At 52.8% G+C, this 17,199-nt stretch overlaps 1 protein-coding gene and 1 non-coding gene across 2 annotated transcripts; both read left to right on the forward strand.

The window, feature by feature from the left end:
• Positions 1-1,596: 1,596 nt before the first annotated feature.
• On the forward strand, positions 1,597-1,669 carry TRNAV-AAC. Its single transcript has one exon. It is a non-coding gene; the product is annotated as a tRNA-Val (tRNA).
• Positions 1,670-8,037: 6,368 nt separating this feature from the next.
• Positions 8,038-15,873, forward strand: PRSS16 (serine protease 16). The gene is made up of 12 exons (XM_027602189.2): positions 8,038-8,107; positions 8,183-8,343; positions 8,973-9,072; positions 9,199-9,328; positions 10,611-10,734; positions 10,963-11,040; positions 11,123-11,170; positions 12,051-12,341; positions 13,097-13,238; positions 15,183-15,362; positions 15,442-15,587; positions 15,701-15,873. Exons 1-12 carry the CDS (start codon positions 8,038-8,040, stop codon positions 15,776-15,778), a joined length of 1,548 nt encoding a protein of 515 aa, XP_027457990.1. The 3' UTR covers positions 15,779-15,873.
• The last annotated feature ends 1,326 nt before the right edge of the window (positions 15,874-17,199 follow it).

The following is a 17,199-nucleotide window of genomic DNA, read 5'->3' on the forward strand; positions in this document are numbered from 1 at the left end:
AAAAATCTCAGAAAGGCACAGATCGAGTCATAAGTGGATGTTAATTGCAGCATTATTTTTGGTCCTTCAGAATCAGACTCAGCCTTGACACCATCATTGGTAATAGGTAATAGATGATGAGTAGACAGGTAAGTGTGGTAAAAGCATAATCATGAATGTTATGAAACTATAAGGTGTAATAGACTAGATGTTCATGTAACAACACTTGTGAACCTTAAAAAGAAAGTTTGTTTTTTTTTTTAAAGATACCTAATAAACTTTTATCCTTCATTCCAGTAATCATTCTGCTCCCTGGTTCTCAAAATCTTACTGTTCCTCTCCACTTTTCTTCTTTCTGTCCTTGTGCATTTATGCCTTCAAACACCCCTAATGCCCTTTCTAGCACAGTTTGGGATAGAGAGAAAGCAAATGCTGTGCTTAATTTTCCATATTATACTCAGGTCCGTCTCTGACTGACTATGATTTTTCATCACTATGGAACCCAAAGGGTTCCTGGAACAGTGGGTGGTGATAGGGAGCCACTATTTATATTGGGATCAAAATACTAAAGAGACTAGAGAAGAATTTTTTATGTCAGATCTCCCCATTTCTCATTTCACCACTGACCATTTCAATCTAATGGGGTTAAGCTAAAGGAATAAATGTCTTGTAGGACATAATCACAACTTCATTTGCAAGCTGCTTGCTACTTCCGATGACTCGTCCTAAATTCTAACACATGCTGACTTGGCTACCACTATCCTTCCTCCAGGACTCCTCGCTGGTGAGGAGCCCATGAATTAGGTTTTTTTTTTTCTGCTGTGCTTTTTAAACTTTCCCAAACCCATTCAGGCGATTTGTTTCTTGCTGTACATCTTTGCATGAGCACTGCCTATCTTTCATTGTCAAACCTCAAGAAAGTGTCTTAGGAGTGTTAAAAGCAGGCGTCTGAATGAATCTCACCACGACCAAGTTCCCGACAGGCTGCCGGCATGAGAAAGAAACACTGGAGTGGGTGTCCTGTCTGATGAGATTTCAATTCTCCAGATTCTTCAGCTTCAAAGAGAAAGGAGCCTGTGGGCCGTTTGTCCCCTTGGCAGGGAGAAGAACGTTTGGTACCCTGCCTCCCCCAGGCAGTCAAAAGAAAGTGAGCCCAACCTGTCCGGGGAAGACGGCTTGCCCCTGCTGCCCAGCCCTTCACCGAGGCCAGCGTTGGGGTGCTGGCCCCGCTCACTCCACCTGTGGCTCCCCATCGCGTGCTCCAGCGACAAGTCCTGGGCTCACCAGTTGGCTCTGGTTCCTACAGGACAATCTTCATGGAGAGATGAAGGACAGGGCGTCTTACAAGGTCCGAGGCACGAGCCGAGGACAGATGAAGACATTTCCCGGGCGTCTGCTGCAGTCCCCCGCCCCCTCGTGTCTGCAAAGTAACGGGGTTCGGGGGGGGGGGGCGCTGGCCTGGCTGTGAAATTGTCCGGCTCCGATACTGTGGATTCTGAGAATCAGGGAGTGTGGAGGGGAAAACTGTGCCTCAGCCAAGGATACGGCCGCAAGGAAAGGAAAACTTGAAGGTTAATTTTAACTAATTCGAGAGTGAAGAGAGCCGCAAGCACTCGGGTTTCCGTAGTGTAGTGGTTATCACGTTCGCCTAACACGCGAAAGGTCCCCGGTTCGAAACCGGGCGGAAACAAAGTGCCCCTCTTTTCCCATAAATTCTAAATTCTGTTCCAGAAATTTTCTACCTAAATTTGCCTACTTTTCTACCAAGTCTCAAAATGCTCATGGCTCCCTTTGCAGCCCCAAACTTTAAGTTACAGGAATCACCTTTTAGAACAAGAGCAGAGCTGGGACTGGCTTCCTCTCCCCATCGGATCGTGTTGCATCCTCTGGCGGGGGTCAGAGAGGATTCTGCGCTGGGCCGCGGGGCTGTTCAGAGCGAAGCGAGGTCCGCATCCGCTTGGGGCAGAAGGGACAGGGAACAGCCCCAAGACGGGAGTGTGGCTGGTGCGTGCAGGGCGGGCCCAGAAGCCGACTGCAGCTGAGGTGCCCGGCGGAGAGTGGTTCCGGGAGGAGGCCGACAGGTCGAGTCCAGCCCACAGGTCGAGTCCAGCCCTGTTAGGCCACTGTCGAAGGACTCCGGCCTTCACGCTGATAAAGCAGGAGGACGCTGGATTTCAAGCCGTGAAGTGACTCCACAGGCCTTACCTTTTTTAGAAGGACCCTCTGCCGGCTCTGTGGAGAATGTGTTGTGTGGAGAGAAGGTCGGAAGCAAGGAGATCTGTGAAGTCCCTTCCATCGAGCTGCATGTCAGAGAGAACCGTGGCTTGGACAGGTGAAAAGTAGCTACAGTCTAGCTATACTTTAAAGAGAGAGCAAAAGAAATTCCTAAGAAAATGGATGTGAAGAGTGAAAAAAGTGGAACCAGTGATGGATTTGAGGGTTTTCCTCAGGAAGGATGGAGTTGCCATCGACTGAAATGGGGAAGACTGGATGGAACAGCATTATTGGGGCGAGTGGGAGTTCTGTTTTAGACACAGGCTAACGTGTGGATGCCTGTCAACACTCAGGGTGATGCTAAGAGATCAGTTGAGCATACAAGCCCAGAGTTCAGTGGAGCGGGTTAGATGACAGATCCAAGTTTCTGAGTTGTTGTCATTATTCAACCATAGAACAGATGAAATCACCAAGAAATGAGTGTTTATAAAGAAGAGGTCCAAGGACCAAACCCTGAGACATCCCATTATAGAAAAGGGTGCGTGAGAAGAGGGGAAACAAAGGGTATTAAGAAGCAGCCAGGGAGGTAGAAATGCAACCAGGACAGCAGTGTCTTGAAAGTCAAAGAAAATATTTTAAGAAGGATGAGGTGCCTATGGCCCCTGAGAAGTCAAGGACTTAGCAGTGGTGATTAATTTTAGACATTTAGAGGTCATTGGTGATCTTGACAAGAAGGTTCCATGAAGTGGTGGTGCCAAAAACCCCGGATGTAGCGGTTTTGAAGACTGGGAGGAGAGAAACTGAAGACCGTATGTCTGTATAGTTCTGTACAGATTTTATAAAAAGCCATCTGACAAATAGGTCAGTAGCTAGAGGAAAATCTTGGGGCCAAGAGAAGCCTTTTTAAGACAGGAGTCGAATAGCATATTTGAACATTTGTGAGAATAATCCAGTAGTCAGGAGATTGCTCTAGTCAATGCAGATAAAACTCTCTGTAAGTCATTAGAAATTCACTGACAGGAGTGAAAATTCCTTTCCTGAGGAGACTGAAGAATTTTCCAAAATTCTATGATTGCAACATGTCAAAAATAGATATTGACTCCCTGTTTCTCTTCTCTGTTATTTTCCCTTTTCAGGACAAAGATACGTGAAGACTGGTTCTGGAACTATGCTAAAATTCAAAATAGTTGAAGGAATCCTGAGATGTCCACTATGGTACCAGACTTGGCAACCCCCCAGCTTGTCATGTCTTCAGTCTCATTTAATAGACACTGCTCCATCATCAGCCTGCATTCACAGAAGTGCTGTATGCTCTTTGAGCCGTATTTTCTAACACGTAATGTGGACACCCAACTTCCAGCCACATATGATTGGGCCAAGTTCTCAAAGGCAGCCCAGCCCAGGGGCTGGCAAGTGACCTAGGAAGAGACCTATAACCTGATCCTCACTAAAAATCTCTGCCCCAAAAGTGACTCAACTATTTAGATGGAGGGGGTCACATGGATTTTTTTAGGAGGGAATTTAACAATGTTAATCTATTTAGCTCACTAGTCTGTGGTTAACTAATATAGGTTAGGATTGACCAGACTGTTTATGTCCCAGCTGGGTTGACTCACATGTGTGGTGAGCAACAGACAATCAGCCAATCTCCATACATTTCATATCCTCCAGCATGCTAAACCCAGGCAAGTTCTCAAGACAATAGTTCAGGGCAAAAGCAACCAGGAAAAACAAATCCCTTCTGGAACTAAGAAGCAATTATAGCAAGGTTGTAGGATACAAGGTTAATATACAAAAGTCAATCACTTTCCTATTTATCAACAATGAAAAATTGGAATTTGAAATTAAAAACACAATGTGAGGGGTGCCCGGGTAGCTCAGTTGGTTAGGTGGCTGCTTTCAAATCGGATCATGATCTCTGATCTCAGGGTCCTGGGATCAAGCTCCACATCGGGCTCCCTGCTCGGGGTGAGAGGGGAGCCTCTTTTCCTTCTCTCTCTGCCGCTCCCCCTGCTTGTGCTCTCTCTATCAGGTAAATAAATAAAACCTTTAAAATTTAAAAAAAAATAAAAACATAATGTGATTTACATTAGCACCCCCAAGACGAAATCCCTAGGTACAAATCTAACAAAATTTGTATAAAATCTATTATGTGAAGAAAACTATAAAACTTTGATGAAAGAAATCAAAGAAGCACTAAATAGAGAGATATTCCATGTTCATGGATAGACTCAACATTGACAATATGTCAGTTCTTCCCAACTTGATCTATTGATTCAACACAATCCCAACCAAAATCTAAGCAAATTGTTTTGTGAATATTAGCAAGTTGATTCTAAAGTTTATATGGAGAAGCAAAAGACCCAGAATTGTCACCACAATATTAGAAGAGAAGAATAATTTGGAGGACTGACAGTACCTGACTTCAAGACTATGGTATATCCACACAACGGAATATTATATAGCACGAAAAAGAAATGAGCTACCAAGCCATGGAGAAATATGGAGGAAACATAAATGGATATTACTAAGTGAAAAGTCAATCTGAAAAGGCTGTATACTGTATGACTCAACTATATGACATTTGGAAAAGACAAATGTAAAAAGATCAGAGGTTGTCAGGGATTAGGAGGGATAGAGGGATGAACAGGCAGAGTGTAGAGGATTTTTAGGGCAATGAAACTATTCTGTGTGATACTATAACGGTAGACATATATCATATATTTGGCAAAACCTATAGAATGTACAAGAGTGAACCCAGATGCAAACTATGGACTTTGGGTGATAATGACATGTCAGTGTGGGTTCATCAGTTGTAACAAATGTACCATTCTGATTCAGGATATTGACAGTGGGGGAGGTTGTGTGTGTGGTGCCGTAGGGGGTATATGAGAACTTCCCACTCAATTTTGCTATGGACCTAAAACTGCTATAAAAAAATAAAGACTACTTAAAAAACAAAAAACTAAACAGCAACCAAAACAAGCAAGCAGAAAGAGCAAAGGGCATATTCAAGAATCTTCTTTGTCAACTTTGCGAATATCCCATCAGCCTCCATAAGTCACTGTGCTCAGCCAAGAGAGAGTGGGAAGGCACTACAAGGTCACATGAAAAACAACATGAATGAAAGGAAGGGGGAAGAATTGGGGTTATTCATGTAATAAGCCCACTATAGCAGTTAATTATTTCTAGTTCATCTGATGCAAAAAGATCAAAATAAAAATCACCTTTTTTATTACCCGGTTATGTGCTCCATATATTCCAGCTTCTTACCCTAACTCCACCATCACCCACACCATGATCACGACCCATCCCCACCAGTTACACCATTCCTAAGCCTCACCCATCCCTCAACATGTCCTTAACTCCATCTCTGCTACTCATCTCATCACTGAACTACAAGCTAAAGGTGTCTAAGATGGACTGAGAGGCTCATAGATAAAATCGGTTGTATTATATATTACTTGAATATTAAAATAAATAAATAGATAGGAAAGGGAGGGAAGAGGGAGGGAGGGAGGGAGGAAGGAAGGAAGAGATTTTGCCTTTAGGTCAAAGTAAAATGCTGAGAAAATAAACTAATCACAAACTTAGAAAAAGACTGAGTATTCTGTAGCCATATCAACAGCCACCAGAACCGATTTGAAACCAATTCAGTCTATCAGTGATAATTGTTTTCAAGGCAAGGAATCACTGTCAACCCTGCCTTCTGAAGATCAGCCAGTCAGAGATACATTCATGTCAAGAAACAGGCCCTTGAGTGCCAACCAAAAACAGCAGTCTCTCCCCAAAATCACACTTCCACAGTGTGGAAGATCAACCCACTCAGCCCCCCAAAGTTCTCGCTTCCCTGAGCCCCCTGCCCCAAAAAACATCATCCCTTGGCTCTCTCAAAGGACCAGTTCCTGTCCAGCCTAGCTCTCTCCCTAAGTGAGCTTTGGCTCCATATTTCAAGTATTGGGTGATGATTTCATCATCCTTTAAAAATGCCCCTTTATTCAAATCTGAAACATCTGCCCTTCATTTTTTGCTGGGATTATATTTTTTTATTCACGTCTCATTTCCGATATTCTTGCGTATCCTATACAATAATGTGGCCTTTCCAACATATTGCCTTGTCACAAATAGAGACTCGGACAGGCGTTAGTCCTTTATACAGGTGTATTGTATTAATCAGATTCAGCAAGCAAAATGTCGGCATTTGAAAACACACTGACGGAAAGGCTTCATACACTCACTCCACAAATATTTACTGAATGCCTATCTTAGGTTCAAAACCGTTATTGGTCTTAGAGATCCAGAAAAAACAAAAACAAAAACAAAAAAACAACTGTCTTTGTAGAAAGAAATTCTGGTGGGAGCAAACCAATAACTTTTTAAAAAAGAAAAGGAAAGGAAGGTACACATTGTGTCCGATTTGAGTTTTTTAACAATAAGAAATATCAACTTCAATGGTATTGAGAGGCAGCGGGAAGACGAGGAGCCGATCAGGTACGTGAAGCACCGAAGGGCCATGAGGAGACTCGGGGGCTGGACTCTGGGAACCCGACAAGGACGCGTGGCGCCCTGCGGGGGGGGGGGGGGGGGGCCAGTGGCCACCAGACTCCCGTGTCACCTCCAGTCCCACCCCTACTCTGGTACCTCGTTTTCTTTACTCAGATTTCTATCTGAAGGCGTTAAGCCACTTTTTCTCAAGTTGTTGCTTCTTTTTCTCTCTTTCCCTCCACCCCTGCCTCGGAGAGCGGGGGACAGAGAAGGCAGGTGTCACTGTTGAGGACTAAGAAATTAAGTCCACATCGAATCTCAGTTGTACATTGGAGAGGCTATTTCCAATGCCTGAGGTGACTGCAGCAAACTTAATTTTTTTAAACACAAGGACGAATGCCTTTCTTGGACTGTCTGTGGATCAAACCCACAACTGTCAGTGTTGTTAACGTTACCTTCTACCCACCTGAGCTAACAGCCACCTGGCCAGACCCTCTTTTTACTTAAAAAAGTAAAAAGTTGGGGCGCCTGGGTGGCTCGGTCGGCTGAGTGTCTGATTTGGCTCAGGTCATGATCCCAGGGTCCTGGGATGGAGCCCCGCATCACGCCCCACATCCAGCCCCGCGTCCAGCCCCACATCCGGCTCCATGGGGAGTCTGCTTCTCCCTCTCCCTCTGCCCCTGCTCATGCTCTCTCTCTCTCTCTCTCACACTCGCTCACTCTCTCTCTCAAATAAATAAATAAAATCTTAAAAAAATAAAAAAGTAAAAAGTTTGTTGGCCTTCTTGTGTTTCTTTAAAACTAAGGGAAATCCTTCTCCTCTCCAAAGGAGACTTTTAAAGAGTGGTGAGACAGGGGGCCATGATAAGGAGCAGAAAGAGGGGAGACTAGGAAGCAGACAGGGTGAGACCAGGACAGAGACAGATGCTCAAGAAGACAGAAGAGCAAAAAAAGAAAAAAGAAGAAGAAGAAGAAGACAGAAGAGCTGAGGGGGGCCGAGGGGCCGGGGCTGAGGACAGGCGAGGCCCAGGGAGAGGAAACCAGAGCGAGTGGGCAGGGTCAGGTCCCGGGGTGCCATCTGAAGGGCAGAATAAGGCCTAGAAAGGGGGAGGCTGGGGCACAGAGGGGCAGCGAGCGAGCGAGAAACTGGATCGGCAGGTGCCACGTCAGCAGGCGTCCCTGCCCCGCTGCGGTGGTTCCCACAGACGCTTGGCCTGGCCCGGGAGAGGCATCTGGAAAGAAACCCGAGCTCCTGGTGAAAGGCTATAAGTCTGAAGCCCAGTCCTAGGAACCTGACAAAGGGCCTCAGCGCGTGGGGTGAACAGAGCACAGAGAGGCGAGCGCAGACCAGGGGACAGCATGGCCGGCAGGCCTGCCCTGTGGCTGGGCCTCCTGCTCCTGCTTTCTCTCGGGGGCTCCTCAGCTCCAGGTAGGAAGACACTGAGGGTCAGGCAGGGGCTCCCCGGGGGACCTGGCCTGACTCCTTCCCCTCTGCGTCCCACAGCCTCCCTCCTGAGGCGCCTGAGGGAGCACATTCAGCGGTTTCAAGAGAGCTCGGGCCTGAGCCTGACTTTAGGCCCAGGTGCTGGGGCCCTCCCAAAACAAGGGTGGCTGGGGCAGCCACTGGACCCCTTCAACACGTCTGACAGGCGATCCTTCCTGCAGGTGAGGCCAGGAGAAGGGGAGCCCCCAGTCCCCGCATCGCTGAGCCCCACAAGCTCATCCTCTGCCCACTGTCAGCGTCCCCGGGGCCCTTAGCTGTGCCCTTGGTCCCCTGGCTCCCTCTCTGCCCTCTGCCTCCCCATTCTGTCCCTCCGGCGCTGTCCTTCAGACCGAGCATCAAATCCACCACCAACATGTAGGGTCTCAGTACGTAGCAGACGTCGGGACCTGGCTCACAACAGAAACCTGAAGAGCTCTAATGAATGAATGAACAAATTCACCAGATTTCACACCTACTCTGCCCAGTCTGCAGAGGTCAGCTCACCTAGGTCCCACTTGCAAATCGATCTGCATTTCTTACTTATTCTATGGTCCTCATTTCAATATGCTATCCCTACCCTTGACCCTGGGGACACAGGACCGAAAAGCTGGCAAACTTTCGGCTCTTACAGATCTTACATTCTAGCTGAAGAGACAAACAGGAGAGAAGAGAACACATAAATAAACAAGCCTATTTCACATACTACCAAATGTATAAAGAAAGACCCATAAGGGAGGGAGACCGCAACAAACTGGGAAGAGAGGAGAGGTCAGGACTCTCAACCCCACTTCTCGCCCACCCCGCCTGTTAGCGGTACTGGGTGAATGACCAGCACTGGGCCAGCCAGCGTGGACCCGTGTTCCTGCACCTGGGGGGCGAGAGCCGCCTCGGGGCTGGCTCAGTGACGACAGGTAAGAAGCAAGGTGGGGGGGGGGGAGACACAGCTGGGAAGCTGGCGGGGGCAGGGAGGGGAGCTGCGCCTTACGGTGCTGGGAGGGGGGCAGCTTGCATCCCCCCCGACCATATACTCTTCACAGGGCACCCTGCAGCCCTGGCCCCAGCCTGGGGGGCCCTGGTGATAGGCCTGGAACACAGGTTTTACGGCCTGAGTATACCTGCCGGGGGCCTGGACGTGGCCCAGCTCGGCTTCCTGTCCAGCCGGCATGCGTGAGTGAGGGCCGGGAAGTTGTCTGGGGCCGTGGGCCTGAGGAGGTCTGTATCTCCGCCTCCCTGTGTTGTGGTGGTGGTCCTGTGCCGCCTGAAGTGGGCCCCTGGGTCTCTGGTTCATGTTTTCTTCGCTTTTTCAGTGTCTCATGCTTTCTCTCTCCGTATCTGGGTTTCTGTCCCCCCCCCGCCCCTTTCTTCCTCTCAGGCCATATTTGCACCTCTTTCTGTCTCACGGCAGCCTGCTGGTCCAGACGCCCACGTCTGGTCCCTGGAGGACACAGCCTCCCCACCCACTGGTCTTCTGCCCCCAGCCCTTCAGTTACTGTACAGATGCAGCCGAGGGGTGGGCTGAGCACACACCAGCTCACCACCCCCCTCGCTCACGTCTCTCGCATGCCTCTCATCTCACTTAGAGGACACGGGGCCCTTGGGCTCTGGGTCTGCAGTGAACCCTCCGCCCTCCACTTTCTCACACTCCCTGGCCTCCAGCTACCCAGAGATCCCTGCTCTTGCCCAGACTTCGAGCGCAGGGCTGCCTGGAGCCTTTCAACTTCCCTCTGCAGGGACTGGGTCTCCCCCACATATTTGTAGGGCTCCTTCCCTCCCACCCTTGCCCCCCCCCCCCGGTTAACAGCCCCTCTGGTCCCCGGGGGTCCTTCACCTGCTCCGCCGTTCCGCGCAGGACTGAGCTGTCCCTCTCCCACCGGGCGGCTCTCTGCCTCCCTCGTGCCTCCCTCCCCATCTCCACCTCTAGCTCTTTGCCTCTGTGCTTCTTTCTCTCTGTCTCTCCATCTTTCACAAGCTAAACCGGTTTCTAGCTGCAGGAGGATGGCGCTAACCGTTTCAGAAAGTCCGGGAAGAAAGAAAAGACTTGGGATGGAAAAGGGATGCTAGACGCACCCCAACGTCTCTCTCTGTACTTGTCTTTCCTCCGGTGGCTTCTGCCCCGCCCCCAGCCTAGGGCCCCTCCTCTCCAAGCAGCTCTCCTTTTCTGCCCCCAGCCCTTCGCGGGACTTGTCAGCTTTCCGCTTAAAATGCCTCAGAGATTTTTCCTCCCGCATGTTGCCCGGAGGAAGGAGGGTGGAGGCCTTCTGGGGGGGCCTCCCCTGGCGCAGGTGAGCACTTGCTGAGATGGACGCGGGGCGCGGGGAGCCCTCACGCCGACCCCGTGAGAAGAGCCAGACCGCCCCCGTCACGTCTCTGGGTCCCCGCCCGCGCAGGGGGGGAATCTCCAGGGACTCCTGGCCAGGAGGGCCCACCGAGCCTCCCCTCGGCCCCCCAGGCTGGCGGACGTGGCCTCTGCCCGCCTGGCACTCGCCCGCCTCTTCAACGTCTCCACCTCCAGCCCCTGGATCTGCTTCGGAGGCTCGTACGCCGGCTCCCTGGCTGCCTGGGCCAGGCTGAAGGTCCCCGGGACCCTCGCGGCGGGCTGGGGGGGGCCCATCTCAGAGGACAGGTGTAGCCCGTCCCCCCTCGTCCCCCCCGCACCCTCCCCTCCCCCCAGAAGAGCTGTCCAAGAGCTGTCTTCACCAGAGTCCGCGAGTAGAGGGCAGGGTAGGCGGGAGCGACACGGGAGCAGGAAGTGTGGGGTCCCGGGTCCCCCCGCCCGCAGGCTGACGGCTGTCCTCCCTCAGTTCCCCCACCTCATTTTCGCCTCTGTCGCCTCCTCCGCTCCGGTGCGGGCCGTGCTGGATTTCTCCGAGTATAACGAGGTCAGCGCGGCGGGCGGCGGGTGCGGGAGGGGTCCTCAGCGCGGGGAGCCCCCTGATTCCTTCTCCTGCCGCCCCACTGCAGGTGGTGTCCAGAAGCCTAAGGAGCACGGCTGTCGGCGGGTCTCCGGAGGTAGGAGATGGGGCCAGTCCGAGCGGGTAGGGGGACAGGAGGTCTTGGAAGGTGGGGGCCAGAGGGTGACGCTTGCAAGGGGGCGGGGTCTGAGGGAGGTCGGAGATCCGGAAGGTGGGTGGACTTTAGAACGCGGGAACTCAGAGATGTGGGGCGGGCACCGAAAAGCGGGGCGTCCTAGCAGGGGCGGGGCTGATGCGGGCGGGCCTGGGGGGCGACCCTACCAGGAGGGAGAGGCTCAGCGGGGCGGGAGGGTTGGGGGGGCGAGCCTACCAGGAGGGAGAGGCTCAGCGGGGCGGGGGGGTTGGGGGGGCGAGCCTACCAGGAGGGAGAGGCTCAGCGGGGCGGGGGGTTGGGGGGGCGAGCCTACCAGGAGGGAGAGGCTCAGCGGGGCGGGGGTTTGAGGGGCGACCCTACCAGGAGGGAGAGGCTCAGCGGGGCGGGGGGCGACCCTACCAGGGGGGTGAGGCTCTGCGAGGGGCTGGGGGGGTTGGGGGGGGCGAGCCTACCAGGAGGGAGAGGCTCAGCGGAGCGGGGGTTTGAGGGGCGACCCTACCAGGAGGGAGAGGCTCAGCGGGGCGGGGGGCGAGCCTACCAGGGGGGTGAGGCTCCGCGCGGGGCGGGGGGGTTGGGGGGGGCGAGCCTACCAGGAGGGAGAGGCTCAGCGGGGCGGGGGGCGACCCTACCAGGGGGGTGAGGCTCCGCGAGGGGCGGGGGGTTTGGGAGGCGACCCTACCAGGAGGGAGAGGCTCAGCGGGGCGGGCCCGGGGAGACGGCCGCTCCCAGAAAGTGGAGCGCTCGGGAACGACGCGGGTCCTGGGCAAGGAAAGGCGAGGCCCAGGCCCGAGTCTTCAGCAGCGCGGTCCCGCGCTCCCCGCAGTGCCTGGCGGCGGCGTCCGCAGCCTTCGCGGAAGTGGAGCGGCGCCTGCGCGCGGGCCGGGGGGCTCGCGCGGCGCTGCGGGCGGAGCTGGGCGCCTGCTCGTCGCTGGGCCGCACCGAGGACCAGGCGGAGCTGCTGGGGGCGCTGCAGGCCCTGGTGGGGGGCGTGGTGCAGTATGACGCGCAGGCGGGAGTGCCCCTGAGCGTGCAACGGCTCTGCGGACTCCTCCTCGAAGGCCGGAGCAACGGCAGCCGCTCTGCGCCCTACCACGGGCTCCGGCGGGCAGTGCAGGTGAGCGGCCCGGCGCGCGGCTTGGTGCGGGGGAGGGGGGTCACCCGGCAAGGGTTCCTGCTCCTCTGCTTGACCTTGGGCCAGCGTGAACCCTTCTGAGCCGTAGTTTCCTCATCTGTGAAATAGGGGTGACACCTCTGGGCCCTCAGGGAGGTGCAGTGAAGTCGGTCAAGAGAAGCACGCAGTTTGCAGGTGTTAGCGACTGTGACTGTTACCTCTTTTGCCCATCTTGTTCTGTCCATTTCCCTAGGCCTGCAACAGAGTCTAGCGCAGAGCAAATGCGTAGCAAATGCGTAGCATAGCAAATAGCGTTTACAGAAGGAAGGAGGAAATGTAGCCCTCCGGACAGAGTTCTCCCTGGAGCCGGGGATTCCAGCCCCGGAATCCGCAGTTACAAACAGCTGTTACTTCTCCAGCCCTGTCTGGACCAAATGCTGTACGAAGGGCTTCACATATATTAGTTCATTGAATCCTCGCAATAGTTCTAGGAGACAGGCACTATTTTTATCCCCACTTACAGATGAGGAAACGGGCCCAAGAGATGATCACTTGCCCAGGGTCTCACAGCTGTCCAGTACCTGTAACCCACAGGGACCCATGCACCCACTCGCTCTGACCCCTGACTCCCAGAGCTCTGCAGCTCTTCTGACTTCTGACCTTTGACTTGCAAGGACCTATGTATGCTTTCAGGCCCTGGGCCCTGACTTGCCGGGGGGACAGGAGGAATTTATGTTTGTATGTGTATTGTCCCCTAGGTTGTCATGCACAGCCTGGGCCAGAGGTGTCTAAGCTTTTCCCGAGCCGAGACAGTGGCACAACTGAAGGTCACAGACCCCCACGTGTCCAGCGTGGGTGACCGGCAGTGGTTGTACCAGACTTGTACAGAGTTCGGCTTCTGTGAGTGACCAGCCCCACCCTCACCCCCAAAACAGACATTCTGTGCTGTGCCCAGACGAGCTGTCTCATGGGGGTCTGGACTGGTTTTCATTTCGCTTGGACAACTGGCCAGACTCCTGGGCCTCGTTTAGCCTGTGGGGGTGGGGCTGGAGGGTAGACACTCCACTAGAGTGTGCCTGTGCCCGGCACCCTCACATACCTTCTCTCACACACAGCCCTCCACGTGGGTGATCATCCCTCCAATCTACGCTTCGTCCGTGTCCCTGTCCCAGGAAGGGCCCTACCGGCTCCCTAGTTACCGTCTAGAAACGCTGGCAGTGTTTCTCATGCCGCCTTCCCTTTGTGCCCACAGCCTGTCCGTCCCTGAGCCCTGCCTGCTCTTCACCTCAACCCCCTCTCTATTCCCAGCTCTGCTGTCCCCATGGAGGCCCCCAGCCCCTCCTGCCTCCATCCCTGACCCAGCCTCCTCTCTGGTCTCCAGGCCTTCTTTTCACCCATACAATCCAATTTCCTCACCGAGTCGAGAGAGATCTTTCTAAATACGACCTTGTCCCTTCTCTACTCAAAACCCATGGCTCTGCAGTGACCCTAGGGTAGGGTTGCCAAATAAAATACAGGATGCCCAGTTACATTTGAATTTCAGATAAACATTTTTTTTAGTGCATGTCCCAAGTATTGCATGGGACATACTTACACTAAAAAAGTGTTTATTTATCTAAAATTCAAATGTAACTGGACATCCTGTAATTTTATTTGCTAAATCTGGGTACACTACCCCAGAGTTCAGATCCTTTCCACATCGCCTGAAGGCAATGAAGATATGGTTTAAAGCAAAGTGTTCAGATTCTAACTTCACGGTTTCATAGCTATGTGATCTTGTGCAAACTTGGGCAAATAACCTAAGCTCTCCCTCTGTGCCTTAGTTTCCACATCTGTAAAATGGGAATAACAATAGTGCTTCTCTCATAAGGTTATTTCCAGGATTAAGGGAGGTAATATATGTCACATGCTAAGAATAACACTGGTACATAGCAGGTACTCCTTAAGTACTTACTATTATTATTATTATTATTACTACAAGACTTTACATATTTTGACCCCCCAATATACCAGTTTTCCTGACACCTCAGGAACTTTGCCCATACTGTTCACTTGTCCTGGATTACTCATCTTCCTCTCGTCACACAGCTCACTCATCTTCAAGTCTCAATACAAGATGCCTCCTCCTCAGGAAGCCTTACCTGATTGCTGGAGCTAAGTCTGCCTCCTGGCCTCCCCTTCTACCCGCTCCACAGCTCTGCGTTTTTCTCCCTAGCACTTCCCACAGTCTCATCATACAGACCTTATTGCTCATCTTCCCCTCTGCACTGAGCCCTGTCACCGCAGAGCCTGGGGCTATCTCAGTTGCTACTGGGCTCCCAATATGGTTCATGAGGCAACCGAGCATACAGGAGGTGCTCAATGAATGGTGGAGAAAGGAATGAGTGAGTGTAAGGCTAAGGGAGTTAGACGTAGGCTGAAGGCTCAGGGGAGCTAGGGATTTTTAAGCGAGGGAGACGTGGTCCAGCTTGTGCTTCACGCTCCTATGTCCCCTTGTCTCTCTAGCTGAGTACACATGCTGTCTCCCCTCTTTATGGGGCTTTCTCTTTTCTGTCTTTGCTTGGCTCACTCTTCCTAATTCCTGAAGGTTTTATCCCTGGCAGGATGCTTTCCTGGAGCCTGTCATGCTTCCTCTGGGATTCCTTCTACCCCAGGCCTTGTCCATCACAGACACGACCTCCTGGGCGGTCACCATCTGAGGGCGGGGGTGTCTCTCTGACGGGACCGTGAACTTACTGAAGGGAGGGTATGGAGCAGTTTTGGTCATCACCAGGGAAAGCTCTGTAAATGATTATTAAAGGGGAGGGCTGTAGGCCCCACACTGATAGATATCTCCCTCCACAGATGTCACCTGTGAGGACCCCAGATGCCCTTTCTCCCAGCTCCCAGCGCTGCCCTCCCAGCTGGAGCTATGTGAGCAGGTGTTCGGGCTCTCAACCTCATCCATCGCGCAGGCGGTGGCCCAGACCAACTCCTACTATGGTGGCCAGACCCCGGGGGCCACCCAGGTGCTGTTCACTAATGGTGAGCCTGCCATCAGATCCTGCCTCCTAGATCTCCACCTAGCCCGGGGGCAGCACACCATTCTTCCCTTTCTTACCAGGGGACACAGACCCCTGGCACGTGCTGAGCGTAACACAAGCCTCGGGACCCTTGGAGTCAGCCCTTCTCATCCCTGGTGCCTCCCACTGCATGGACATGGCACCCAAGAGGCCCTCAGACTCCCCCAGCCTCCGCCTAGGGCGCCAGGTAAGAGAGCAGAGGCTCGGGTGATTAGCATGTCATTTGCATATCGATTTGCATGTACCTGCCCTCTGCTAGGCTGGAGTCTGACCTTCACGGTTGTCCGCACCTCTTGGCAGAGCATCTTCCAGCAGCTGCAGACCTGGCTCGGGCCGGCAAAGGAGAGCCAGGAGAGCCGGGGGAGCAGGGGCGGCTGAGGGGCCCGTACCCTTGCCACTCCCTGCACGGCCACCTCAGTCCTGGACGTCGTCACGGGACGGGAGAAAGCAGCTCGTGTTGAATGAGGAAATTTCCGGGAAGTGGGCTTCAGCACCTGTTTGCACAAACGTCCTCACTCCTGACTGAACATGTGTTGTGTAACCAAGAGTTGGATAAATATAAGCGGAGAATCATTCTCGTTGTGAATACTGGTATTTTTATTTTATTTTTTAGAGAGCATTTTATTAATCATTTCATGGCTATCCTTTTTTATTGTTTAAAGTATCTTCTGTAAAGTTGCTTTGTGTCTTAGAATTCTGGAACGATCTCACATCAATTTATTTTTTTCCTACTTTCAGAAACACAGCAGTCTTGGTAGGAGTCAGCTTCTCTGTCAGTCTGTTCCGGCTGCTGTGAGAAGACACACTGTAGATGGGGTGGCTCATGGCCCGCTGCTAGGCATTTCTCACGGTTCTGGAAACCGGGAAGTGTGGGATCAAGGCCCCAGAAAATCAGGTGTCTCGTGAGACCTCGCTCCCTGGTTCACACTCAGCTGTCTTCTCAGTGTCCCCCGCACGGCAGAAGGAATATTGGTATTTTAAATGCCAAATGTCAGAGCAATGTGCCCCGGCCCAAGTCCTGCTCAGACCCTGCTCAGACCTCAGACCCTGAGCCGTCCCTGCTTCTCACAGTTCCTTCTCTCTCTCTCTCAGTCTGCCTTCCTAAGCCTTCACTCAGCATCACTTCCCACCACCAGACGCTACCCTGACATCCTGATAGGGACGCCCCGGGTTTTGGGAGGGCAGGAAGTAGCAAGTCAGGGGGACAGCGTCTCTGGGGAGCTGGGAAGGGCAGAAGTAAAGACAAGTCAGGATGAGAGAAGGAGTGAGGGAAACCACAGGCCACACTCCTGTGAGGAAGTCCCTCCTTGCCTATCTTGACTCCAAACCCTGAGGACGAACTCTTTTTTTTCCTGCCTAGAGCTACCCCAGCCCTGTTCAGCAGGTGCTACCCTGTCCCGCTTACTGACCTTGGACCATAGCCCCTCCTGCCGGGGCCTAGCCTCAGTGCCTCCCTTTATGTGTTCAGCTCCGGCACCACGGTCTGACACATCAGGGGCGCTCAGTGCCTGTTGGGAAATGAAAGGATGAGGTCTAACCTCAGCTCTTCACACACTTTTGGTTTTCCTTCCACTTGGCCGGATGCAGCTTCCCTCCATCTCCTTTGCACACTTCTTTGCAACTTGACATCCGAACGCATTTGGGTTTGGTGCGAGGCTCTGCTCTCAAGCATTCTCGGAGCTGCCCTGGCAGGGGGCCTGCGGCGCCAGGCTGAACTATCGGGTGCACGTCGTGGGGTGCATCGTGGCTCTGGGGTGGCCTGAGTCCCCAGGCTGGCTGCCGGTGACCAGGCAGCCCAC

The sequence above is a fragment of the Zalophus californianus genome, chromosome 7 (genome assembly GCF_009762305.2).
Source record: "Zalophus californianus isolate mZalCal1 chromosome 7, mZalCal1.pri.v2, whole genome shotgun sequence".
Taxonomy (NCBI): domain Eukaryota; kingdom Metazoa; phylum Chordata; class Mammalia; order Carnivora; family Otariidae; genus Zalophus; species Zalophus californianus.

Coding starts and splice junctions, on each gene's coding strand:
- PRSS16 (XM_027602189.2), top strand. CDS start 8,038: ATGGCCGGCAGGCCTGCCCTGTGGCTGGGCCTCCTGCTCCTGCTTTCT. Junction 9,329..10,610: donor TTCCTGTCCAGCCGGCATGC/GTGAGTGAGGGC, acceptor TCGGCCCCCCAG/GCTGGCGGACGTGGCCTCTG. Junction 11,171..12,050: donor CTGTCGGCGGGTCTCCGGAG/GTAGGAGATGGG, acceptor CGCTCCCCGCAG/TGCCTGGCGGCGGCGTCCGC.